We start from the raw sequence: 12,063 nt of genomic DNA, 5'->3' as shown, positions 1-12,063 counted from the left end.
AGCAAATCTAAGAGTTGTTGTCATGTGTTGTCATCTAATTATCATCTTATTAAAGCCAATCCCAAATACCTTAGTAATTCAATCGTCGGTTGCGCTCCATACACATCAAGGCGGGGCATGTTGACGTCATCAATAAAAATGATCACTTTTTTACCAAGAGGAGCACCGATGGCTTTACGTGGTCGCTTTTCCAGTCGGAGTTCAATCACTTCCTAGTTTTAAAAGGAGTCCTCATTCTTTTGAAATATAATTATACATATAATTAATTAATAATTATACATATTATTAATTAAACAACAATTTTGGGAAGTTTAAAATTTCTATACATAGATCAGTCTATGAAGTAATGGGGAATTTTACTAATTTGTAAAATAAGTCTAAAAGCCATGACTTAGGATTCAAACCTGTGTCCGTGCGCTGCTAGTTTGCGCTGAGAAGTTTAAAATAACTGGTATATAAGTACCAGAGGTAGACATTTTGTTTAATATCTCAGCAGCTATCACAGTTTTTCCCACACCTAGAAAATGTTATTGTAAAACAGAAAATAACAAGTAAAATAGTTGACGCACATTCTACTTTTGATGCCATAAGATTGGCACAAGTACCTAGTAACTACGCACCCCGGTGACGCAGTGACTCAGTTCGTTACATTATTAATTTTTAATGCTGTTGTTAAAATTAATTTTGACTTAACCTTTTCCCAATAAGCTCGAGAATAATTTAATATTTACATCGCTATACTTTTACTGTTGGGCATAAATCGTATAACTGAATCGAGACAATATTCTAAAGCTTGGAAGTAAAATTAATAATCACATTGAGAAAAAAGTCAATCAGCTTAAAAGTCTTGAATGCGCTTTGCGTCTTGAATGCGCAGACAAAATTCTATAGTAAAATTAATATCCATTTTGTGAAAAGAAGACATTCAAAAGTGAAGTCTTAGAATGCGCTCCTGTGGAGAAATTATTACTCACCAGTGTTGCCAGTAAACATAACCGGTTTCCCGGCACTAAGCAGCTTTTCAAATAAATACCCGTAGCGCACCGTGTCTATAGTGGGCACTAAGGTTTCAAAGAAGGGCTTATTACAGTCGTAGAGAAATTCTGGAATTATTTCCGCCCATACTTTTAATTTGCGGTGCTTTGTATCCATATACATATCGAAAAAATTAAAACCTTGTGGAAAACTGCGAATAATAAGTGTATATTAGATATCAACTTGTAGGAAATATTGAATAAAAATGTTTTCTTTTAGCCATCGCTTTGTATAAAGATGTAACTACTCATGAGCTGCTTTATTACTCACTATATCAACGTGTTAGATTATGTCAAACAGAACACATTATGTTACAATAATTCGTATTAATTGTTAATAATTATTATATAATAATAAAGGAAAATAACTAAAAGGATGAAAGTTTAATTATTAATTTCATAAACAATGACAAAAGTATACAAATATATAAGTATAAAAAATGAACCTAAAAGAACTCAAACAAGCATTTCACATTTACTGCGCTGCACATCAAGCGATCGATTTCCAATACTCCGCTATTAATAAACCATGAACAGGTTGCAAAATCACTACTAATAGAAAATAAATTAATACTAATAATACACTAAAATAAATTATAATAAACATATATGTGCAAAATTCTGCACAATAATTGTGTAATTTTTAATCAATACTAGTGCCTTTCTACACTTTTTTTAAAAAGCTCTACAAACAACCCCTTTTTTGTGACTCAGCAAATGATCGAGTGAGCTTTTACTCTAAACTAGTTTAGAGTAGTAACTAAAAAAGTAAGTCATTTAAAATAAATTAATTAAAGGGCATATTTAAAGACACATACTATTCAGCTTCTTCAAAAGCCTCAAACTGCCTCTTGATCACTTCCTCAAAAGCCTTTCGATTAATTTCCAAGATGTTCCCTCCAATGCACCACACGTAGCAGAATATGAAGCAATATGCAATATAAGTCTTTACGGCTGCTTTGTCCGGAAACCGTTCGCCAGGTTCAGACAGTAAAGCCCCCATTAGGTAGCAGAGGGCTGATATTTTGCTTATGTCCACCTGTCATATACACAAATCACTTGATTTTTATATATATATTTAGACGTTTGTGTTTATCGTTCGAATAGGTGATATAAACACACTTATGAACGCCAATAAAGAAATTCATATTAAATGCTTCTAATTTTACATTTACTGCCAGGTCTCAAATCAAGGGCGTAGAACGGACGAGAAGAACTGGCCATAAACTCTCCGTCACTCTTTCAGACGCTTTCTCAAACCAACCAAGATTTTCATAAAATATAACAATAAATGTAGCATACACCTTTTTAAGTATTTATCCTAATATCGCTACAAATATACCCTGCAATCTCTCCAGTAACGATATAACTATCTTTCACACTTAAGAGCTAATAACACACTTAGCAACCTTAAGCAATTTACTTCTTTTTTATGGGAACTTTACAGGAATCATAGTATAGATAAATAAGATCACAATGTCAGTTTACAGTGTTATATTTTTCTGATAAGTTTTCTTAAAATAAAAATTAACGGGCGATTAGCCTTAGGCACACCTTCACTTTTTTAATTAATTCCATTCGTACCAGCAAATCTAGTGTAAAAATTTGAAATAATTTTAATTGCTAACCAAAGAAGCCATTACTATATATGTATATATTAAATTCATATGTGACCTGTTTAATTCCGACACTGCATTTAGTATTGACATGTGTGACTCCAACTTCTAGCATCTTATAGAGCTCGTATATAAATTCAGAGTTTTCTTGAGTGAAGAGGTTCTTCTCGATTCCCTCATCCAGCCAGGATCTGACGTATGGTAAGTATCCAAGCTCTCCAGGGTCAATATAAACCATGCCACATCGAGAAACTGTTGCTGGTGAGGCCTGTGCTAAGTCAGCCACCTTTTTAAAAATTACATATTTTATATTCTACCATTTTTTTTATCTTTTGTAATTCCCAATACCTAGTATATTGGTATTAAATAATACCTGAACAAAATGTTTGTGGTATTATTTGATCGGTTCTACAAATTGAACGTTTAGTTAATATACACGATGAGTTTATTTAATTTTCCAATGTGTACAGTGCCCGCAATATATGACCAATATTATTCTAGTACTTTCAAATAAACCTTTGACAAGTCAAACGCCGGCATTCAATTGAACTCATATTGAATGTCGGTGGAACCTATGTTGATTTAGCATACACTTATTTGTAGACAGCAAATATACGTCATGATTTAGGCACAATCGAAATCACACTTTACCTTATGTTTTTGTTTTCAAATTATAGGTGAAAGCACAAAATATAGTACTTATATCCATTAGAGCAGAAAGAAATCGCAAAACAAGATCGATATGTCTCGGTCTTTGCGTTAAAAAATATAATATGATTACCGTAAAGTTTCTTATGTACTGAAATTCGAACGAGCCTCTATTTAAAACTAAATATAATTTTACAGGTTAATAACTTTTGTTTTAACGGCTTTCCTTTATTTAGCTTTTAGCAGTAATAATTATAATAAGTAACTAAGTAAAACTAATCAAATCCGTCGCTCAGTTTGGGACGAATTGATTCCTTCCAAAACAAATATTGAACCAAAAATCTTCATCAATTATTAATAGCTAATAAAATGCTGTGCTGTCTGGAATTATAATTTCGCCTGGAGTTGAACTCAGCGTTGACAATATCCTAAGGTTACTATAATATTCCATTATATCTAAAGTATAAAAGGAAAGAACGAAAGAGAAACAAGCTAGGTTTATCTTGAATTAAATACAACATTTCAGAAAAAAATCGTTATTTTTAAAATTATATTTATACAATTTTAATTGAATTAACTGAAAACAATATTAATGGGTGTGTGTTAGAGTATTCTTTTTTATCCCATTTAATTGAAATAATGTATTGAGTATTTCTTTTATGATAATAATAATAATAATTTATTTATTGCAAGAATATGGTACAAAATGTTAAGGTGATACAATCGTAAATCGTTCGCATATTCTGCCACATACGATGGCGCGCAAATTTGTCTTAAGGAATTTTACATTATTAGTCAAAGTCAATTCTTATATTATCTAGTCTATTATACTATATACATATACTGGAAACAATAATTTACAAGAACTGCAGTGAACCTCAAACTATTTCAAGAGCGGATCTCGCAAAGTCAAAGTTAGTCCTCTCCTGGATCCGACCTTGTATGGGTCTCACCTCAAAAACCATATGTACATATGGCGTTAGTTTAATTCTTTCGGAGTTTGAGAGACACAGCATTTTGTTGTCATCGAGAACTGTGTTCATATTTTCAATCCACACCGCATCTACAGGTCCATCACAGATGAGCCATTGGTGGTCAGGGTCTTCGCACTAATAACATTGTATAATCGATTAATATTGTATTAAAATCTGATAATAGTTTCATGCTTAAGCCGAGGAATTAATGTTAAATTGCTGTGAGGTCTGTTTTGACACAGCAAAATCGTAAACAAAATGTTTTGTTATTTTTATCGCCTTAGATACTCGAAAAAGTCGGCAAAAACATATTGTTTTCCTGGAAATTCAATAAAGATAATAATTGGTATTATCTTAAGGCTATTAAGTGTTGCTATTTTATAATGGCTACGTTTAATAAGATTGTCGAGAAGCTTAAAATTTTCAGAGAATACTTAAATATAACGTCGAATAGATCAAGTCTGAATTGTTTTGCTCTTTCTTCGACGGGAGCCTTTTATTATTATAAACTACTTATGTAATTTAACACGGTTAAATAGTCACAATATTTCTCATGGTTTGTTTTCCAACAACAAAAAAAATTAATGGTAATTTTATCGTTTATTAATAAGTTCATGTTCAAGTATCATGTAAAAATATTAAAACGAAACGATCGCTTTAATATTTTTACATGAAATTACTTTATCAACCTACCTGGACAGCGGTACGTAGAGACAATGGTAAGATCCCATCATGCCACTCCAAGGTCTGCAAGTTCACTTCCCCGTAAAGCTCACCAATACTCAAACTCTTAGGGTTCATTATGTATTTATGCACAAGCTGATATGTCGGACTTTCTTCACCACGCTCATATAACCTTGTATATGTATCACCTAACACCTGAATCAATTATAAACTTTCAATAAAATCCATATTCTTTTAATCCAAAAGATTCCATCGGATTTGCGTTGTAATACGTGCGTACCTACTAATAAAGAACTGAGTGGTTTTCTATATATGATCATAATTTTTTTCTTCTAACTGACCTTTAAGGACAATTTTTCTAACCAGCTTCCCAATTATAGCTTTATTTAACTTATTATATAAACAAATTTCTCAAATATGTATTTAAAAAAGATATAATTTGTTATAACTTGTTAATTATTGAATCTACATAATATTCTCACGTGTAATACGGTTGTCTTCCCACCTCCAGTCGGCCCCACCAACATGACACCCCAACGCACTATCATTGTTTCGTGCAATTGTATCACCTTCCGTATTTGACACATCTCTATTTGCAGTTTGCGTTCCAAAAATATGATCTCTGAAAATGTATCTTAGATATATAAACTACGACCGCCCGGTATTTATATTACAAAATATATAAAAAAAACTAACTGGCACTTAAAAAAAGATTGCACTTTGTTGTCGATCTAAGTTATCTATCTTTTATGTTCAAACAAAAATTTTCCAATTGTATTCAAACGTGTTATTGATGAAAAGATTCTCAAGCGAGAGTTTTTGACGCCGGCTTTTTCTCTTGGCCTACACCCTCGGTCTTCTATGCCGTGACGTGACGACGTGGTGAACTAATGACGTGGAACACCTGTATCTTATATTTCATAGTAAACATATTTTTATTAAGCATTCTGAAGAAATCCCTTATGTGTTGATCATGATGTCTTTTAAAATAATTCGTCTTGATTGCCATTAATACTATGATACTAGTTAGGTACTATTATGTATTCGAGTTATTATGAATGGTGGAATAATTGAATTTTAAATGCATTACAATTGAAACCTAAATAAAATAAAAAATAAATGGTAGTTGTGAACAATAATTCTATGTTAAACATGGTATTACAAAAGTTTTCTTACCAATAACATAAATTTTATAATTAATATTATTATTTATAGAAGGAAGGCAAGAATATAATAGACATGATATGCTACCAAATAGCTATAATTATCGTTGCCTGAAATGATTTAATTACATATTTCCACAAATATACTTTCTTTAACGAAACTGTTTCGTTATTGCAAAGTAAATAAATTTCTAGGATATAATTATTATTGAAAATTTCACATCTACATCAAATATAATAATATTTTTAGCAGTATGTTATATTCATTTGGGTGTAGGCTTTTGATCTAAAATAGACACTAAACAAACTATTTGCACGCGGTTTGATTAAATTCATGGTCAACTGATTTGCCTTCGGGGTAAATTTAGCAATTCCCCAATATTACATTTCGAAAATGTATGCACGTGACTCTTGTATATTTAAGAATCGTATTTACAAACGTGGCGGTGTGAATGTGGGGCTGATTTTCGTACTCTGCCTCGACAACTGATGAATAAATTTATCAGTATAACTACTCACTTATAACTTCCTCCATGATTCCGTAGTCTCGCACTGGTAAGCTGACTCCAGGAAACAAATCAGACAATATACCGGCGAATAGAATAGCATCAGCAGCGAGAAATTTTGGTAAGTTGCTATCATTGAGGGCACATAATAGCGTCATTTCTTCATGTTGGTCGGGACTGGCGCGCTTTAGCGCACCAGCCATTACCTAGATTAGAAGACATGGCATTTAAAAGCTTAATGAACCACATTATTGTTTTCTTAAACTCTAATCACCCAAATATTGCACACTGACATCAGACGGATTAGTTTAAATATACATACAAATATACCCAAAGAATCTAACAATAATCTTATTTTCTACGAAGCTTGCCTTAAAGCCCGTAACTCAGCTACGTATAAATAATAGCAACTTAATTAATGCAGTTCTAGTTAAATCCTTCCAATTATAAGTTTTCAATACAATGCCCCTTTGACGGGTACAAATTATGATATTATTATATATACAAGCACGCTCGATATGAATATTTCAAAGAAATAAAACCTTAGAAGAAATGGCCAGACAATATGTTAATACTTTACGACTTTAATAAATATCAAATAAAAAAATATATGAACACTTATAAAACATACGAGTACACTCTTCACAGCTCTCATTCCAAAATCGTAGTGATCCTGCTTCGAAAGCTGTTCACTTGACAATTTATACATTTGTACCATTTTCTTTGCTAAACCCTTCGAAGATTCGAAGCCTTCGGAGTAAAGGATGACTTCAGCGATCAGTGCTGAAATTTTTTTTTAATTATATAAATAAATTGAAGCATGTCACAGACTGAAGAAAGCGCGCGTATCAACTTTACCGAAGCGGAGCGTTGACGATCTCTTTATAAGAATAACAATAAAAGTTACATGTCCTTTATATATTAGGTTATTTATTTATTTTATTTACATATTAGGTTTTCCCTAGCACCATAAATTTATAAAACAATTATAACATGGTAATAATCAACAATAAAACATTAATATATTACCATAATCAGGAACCATCATAGATATCGGTCGAAACAAAGCCTTTAAATTGTCCGGCAGTTCAGTTCTGCCTGCATATCCCGGGTTCATTGTAATAAACGCAGCGCACGTCCGTACTAATTTAATTTCTCGACCCTCAAACATAAACCTGTTAAATTTTATTACAGTTTAAAGTGCAATATGTAAAGATGTCTCTAAAAAATGTTCAAGGTTTATGAAAAATTTCTCTCTAAATAGGAAAGGATTTTATAGCATCTCCTTTGGCTCGTCGGCAAATTAATTTCATGTTAAAACACATACACCGTCAATAAAAGTCAACATTTCCCTATAAACTTGAGAAATTGTGTACTTAAATTACTGAACAATATTATATACCAGTGCTTGCATAGATTAGATTTCTTAAAACCGATGAGATTTGTAATACAACGAAGTTTGGTATACGCATATGTATAATGAATTATAATATGTTTTATTAAAAAGTTCTGTAGTTCATGTTAAACACTAAGCATTTTACCTAGGAATGTCAATATACATTAATAAAAATGGTGGTATGGTATGGTTTCTGAAGATACAAATTCAATTCAAGACACACAAAAATATTTCAAGCAATAAAGCATGTTCATCTGTTGGAATTAGAACGCGTCTTAAACGGGCAAGTGATCGTATTACGAGTATGCAAGGCTTACTAATATTACTATTACTATACTAGTATTATCACACTTTTAAGCTGATTTTCAAATTGAAAACATCAATAGAAAGCTACACATAAGAATATAATTAGAAACAATCTAATGTTTAATATTTAGTTTTTGTCCTATCTATGCTTAAAGTTCGTAAATTTTAAATTCTGAATAAAAACATCGATAATGGGTCGACGTAATAATTAGTGAATCCCGTGCAAAACCCGTCCGATAAAGTTAATTATATCTCGTTAATGTAGACAGCCGCAGCCGAGCACTTCATTTTAATAATATATATATGTAATATGCAAGAGTTGTTTAATTGACATGAATTTATAATTACCTAGATTGCTTAGCGACTTTGGCGTTTCTTATAGTAATGAGTTGTTGTGCAATGACAGACAGTACTTCAATATCTATTCTGTTGAATTCGTCGAAACAGCACCAAGCACCTGACGTTGCCAGTCCCGAGAAGAACCTCCCCATCATCTTGTAGTCCAAACCTTAAATTCATTTATTCATTTGTTTAATAATAATCACTATTTTTTGGTCAAAGAAAACATTGGTATATCCTTTCATCTGTTAATTGAATCTGATCCCAATACATAAATTAAAATAAATTCAAAAGAAAAATAAAACTATTTTTGCTAGTCTAAACGTATTTTGATTATATAAATAAAAAGTGAACGCATCAGCACATAATATGTTACCAAAATAACGTACAAAATCAATACTCTCGTACCATACATACAACGAGGGTAGGTCAAGACCGATTGTCTTTATAATAACATCTTAAAATTATAACTTACCCTCAGAGCAATTAAATACAACACATTGTATAGCCAATGCTTTGGCTAAGTCCTTTGTAGTTTCAGTCTTGCCTGTTCCAGCCGGTCCTGCAGGAGCCCCGCCTAGATCCAGCTGGAGTGCACCCATTAGGCACAAATAGCACCTATCTGTCAACGGGGTTATTACCAATACACCTGAAAGTTAAGTTAAAAAAATTACATAATTACGTATATCCAGGGAATGTCTATAAATATAAATTAAAAAATAATTATCAGACTATCAATACTTTTAAACTATGTAAAAATCAATAAATAATTTAAAAAATAAGTAGAAAGTCACCTCCAGCTCCCAAGTACTCATGGCCATATATATACATGGCACTAGACATTCTTGCTACGCAATTGTCAATATCTTCTTCCCAATAGTAACGAATCATTTTCAGCCATTCAAAGTCATTGCTAAAATAAAAGTTTATTTTACTTACGACAAGTATCAATTATTATGCATACAAAATATATTACATGAAAATAAAAACAGAGACCAAACCGATCTCATTTTAACGACATCAGCGCTACATATGTTAAAATTAATGCTTATGAAATTTACAGAACGGGTTTTTACAAATCATGAACGGGGAAGTCTTGGCACGTATCGTAAGATTTTGATATATCTCGGGAACTATACTAACGGTCTTTGCACATGTTTCTCCACCATGTGAGTTATAGTATCTCTGGCGTGGACATCGACAGTAATTAAGGCACACAGAACTTTCCTGAATAATGATGTCAAATTTTGACGTGTCAACGCAGCTAAGTCGTTAAGATCAGTAATACATTTCGTTTCGTAGTTCATGAGAGCTGTGTCAATACGTAAAGGTATTTCAAGGTCAAATATTTCATGAATACCGCGAGCCCACGTAGTCTGTGAGACGGTTAGGACCACCTGAAAATAGAAAACGTTCATTATTTATGTATATTGTATGGGGTCCATAGATCTGATTAGAAATCACTCGACGGCGCAGACGGTAGATAATCGCCTAATTCGGTATTTTGAAGACGGTTATTGATTAATATTCACTAGGCGTATAATTGTTTATACGATAATAATGTTTCAGCACTTCCAGTATCACACGAAGGTATTTTAAAGTTACAAAACAATGTCACTTCTGCCAATTCTTTTGAAAATTTTACGATATTTTAAAAAAATAGTTTTTAATTTTTTTACAATTAATACTATTCAAGAGAGACTCAAATAATAATGTACCTGGTTAGGATGTAACGCCACCCATTCGACTCTAGGTCGCATTTGATAGTCCTTAAGTGCAACCTTCATACATCGTTTAACGGAAGCAAACATTGCTTCTTCAACTTTGCCCAGCCAGTCTTCCACATTACCACGAGCTTTAAGGCCCTGTAGACAGCAAAATACTTGTTATCTTATAGAGCAAAATGGTCTAAACAATTTTGACTAAAAACCAAGTTAAAAGATCCACGTAATAAGTATGTTAGATTTTAAAAGTTTATAAATGCATTGTAACTTATTTATATACTTTGCCCAGATTAATCCTCTCTCCTTCCGGTGACAACATGGCAATTATATCGGTGGTCAAATCCTCAGCTTTAGCAGTTTTAGCCAATCTGGCTTGAAGAGCGTCTCTGGTTGCGAAAGACATTTCCTTTTCAACAAGTGTACCATCTTCTGTCACTTCCATTTCACTTTCTGGTAACTTCACTCCGAATTCCAGTTTTGCGATAGCGTCAAAGCATTTACGAAGATGTGGTTGTACTGCGTGGGGATTACGTGTCTGCAAAATAGCTTCATTGTTAAACGTTTTCATAACAAATATTTGTGTAGATAGATTTACTTTATAGTATGTAACAAATAAACATTATGTAATTAGAACTTTATATTCAGAATATGTGTCATATGGGTCACAAATAACTGGATTCCTATCCACATTTAACGATTTATATATAATAATGGGTCAAATTTCTCTTTAAATAAACTCAAACGAAGTCTGCTTATTATAGAGAGTTAAATCGATTCAGCTGTTTGGACTCTTCTGTTACGCGTTGTGACAACCTGCCATCTCTTTCAAGAGTGTCCGAATAGAGTTGAGTCCACTGTAATTGATTTCTTACTTTGTTCAATAATATAATACATAACTACATTTCTACCTGTGCTAAAATTTCTAGTAACTCATCATTGGAAAGGAAGAAGAATCTCGGGAATGCTACTCTTTTTGTTTCTAGATATGCTTCTAGGCATTTCATTATCTGATCCAACATTTCATTGTTCTTGACAAATTCTTCGTATAGCTTCGGTTGAGTAGCTGCTGGCATTGCGAGTGGAACCTGGAGAATACCGTAGCATTTATATTACGTAAGTAGAAAAGTCTTAACTTTTTTAAATGTGATATCATATAGGTTATATCTAGTTTATGGTAAGTCTGGAACTCATCAAATATACTGATATACAAGGAGTAGTATTGAAAATGAAATATTTTACTAAGTCTCAATAAAACCGATAAGTGTACCAAATTAATTATTTAAAAACTAAACTTCTTACTATTAACTAAAAACAAATTGTCACCGCAAAATTAATATCAAACTGAAGCGGTTAAGTAAAGAGTTTATTTTCAATCAGGCCCTAAGTCCAAAGTTCTTAACTTAAACAGGCACATTTAAGGTTTAAATATAAGTATTATATCCGTTTAAAACTGGCTTACTTTAGCTAATTTTCGCATGATATCCTTCCATGACTTATCGACCATTGTAAAAAGTCTAGTTTCATTTGGCAGCTGTCTCTGGATGTCTGGTGCTGAGAATATCACCTCCAGATATATCCAGGTTTGTTGACACGCGTACCACTCTTCCTATAAAATCGTACTTAATAGTACAGATTTAAAAACATTTGTTAAAATATCAAGATGCTACAAATAA

The 12,063-nt window shown here is 32.2% G+C and overlaps 1 protein-coding gene across 1 annotated transcript in view; it reads right to left on the bottom strand.

Moving 5' to 3' along the window:
- Positions 1–12,063, bottom strand: part of LOC125062694 (dynein axonemal heavy chain 6) — a 60,930-nt gene that overhangs the window by 32,951 nt on the left and 15,916 nt on the right. The window contains exons 17-35 of the mRNA XM_047668768.1: positions 11,850–11,996; positions 11,299–11,475; positions 10,671–10,925; positions 10,385–10,531; positions 9,810–10,063; positions 9,461–9,579; positions 9,142–9,315; positions 8,676–8,835; positions 7,655–7,800; positions 7,257–7,408; positions 6,639–6,831; positions 5,439–5,578; positions 4,966–5,151; positions 4,252–4,407; positions 2,709–2,936; positions 1,853–2,073; positions 975–1,186; positions 405–517; positions 70–212 (exon numbers count right to left, since the gene is read on the bottom strand). Of these exons, the coding sequence (XP_047524724.1) occupies positions 70–212; positions 405–517; positions 975–1,186; positions 1,853–2,073; positions 2,709–2,936; positions 4,252–4,407; positions 4,966–5,151; positions 5,439–5,578; positions 6,639–6,831; positions 7,257–7,408; positions 7,655–7,800; positions 8,676–8,835; positions 9,142–9,315; positions 9,461–9,579; positions 9,810–10,063; positions 10,385–10,531; positions 10,671–10,925; positions 11,299–11,475; positions 11,850–11,996 (3,323 nt within the window). The remainder of the gene's footprint in view (positions 1–69; positions 213–404; positions 518–974; positions 1,187–1,852; positions 2,074–2,708; positions 2,937–4,251; positions 4,408–4,965; positions 5,152–5,438; positions 5,579–6,638; positions 6,832–7,256; positions 7,409–7,654; positions 7,801–8,675; positions 8,836–9,141; positions 9,316–9,460; positions 9,580–9,809; positions 10,064–10,384; positions 10,532–10,670; positions 10,926–11,298; positions 11,476–11,849; positions 11,997–12,063) is intronic.

The sequence above is a fragment of the Pieris napi genome, chromosome Z (assembly GCF_905475465.1).
Source record: "Pieris napi chromosome Z, ilPieNapi1.2, whole genome shotgun sequence".
NCBI lineage: Eukaryota > Metazoa > Arthropoda > Insecta > Lepidoptera > Pieridae > Pieris > Pieris napi.
This window is presented reverse-complemented; position numbering and strand designations above follow the sequence as displayed.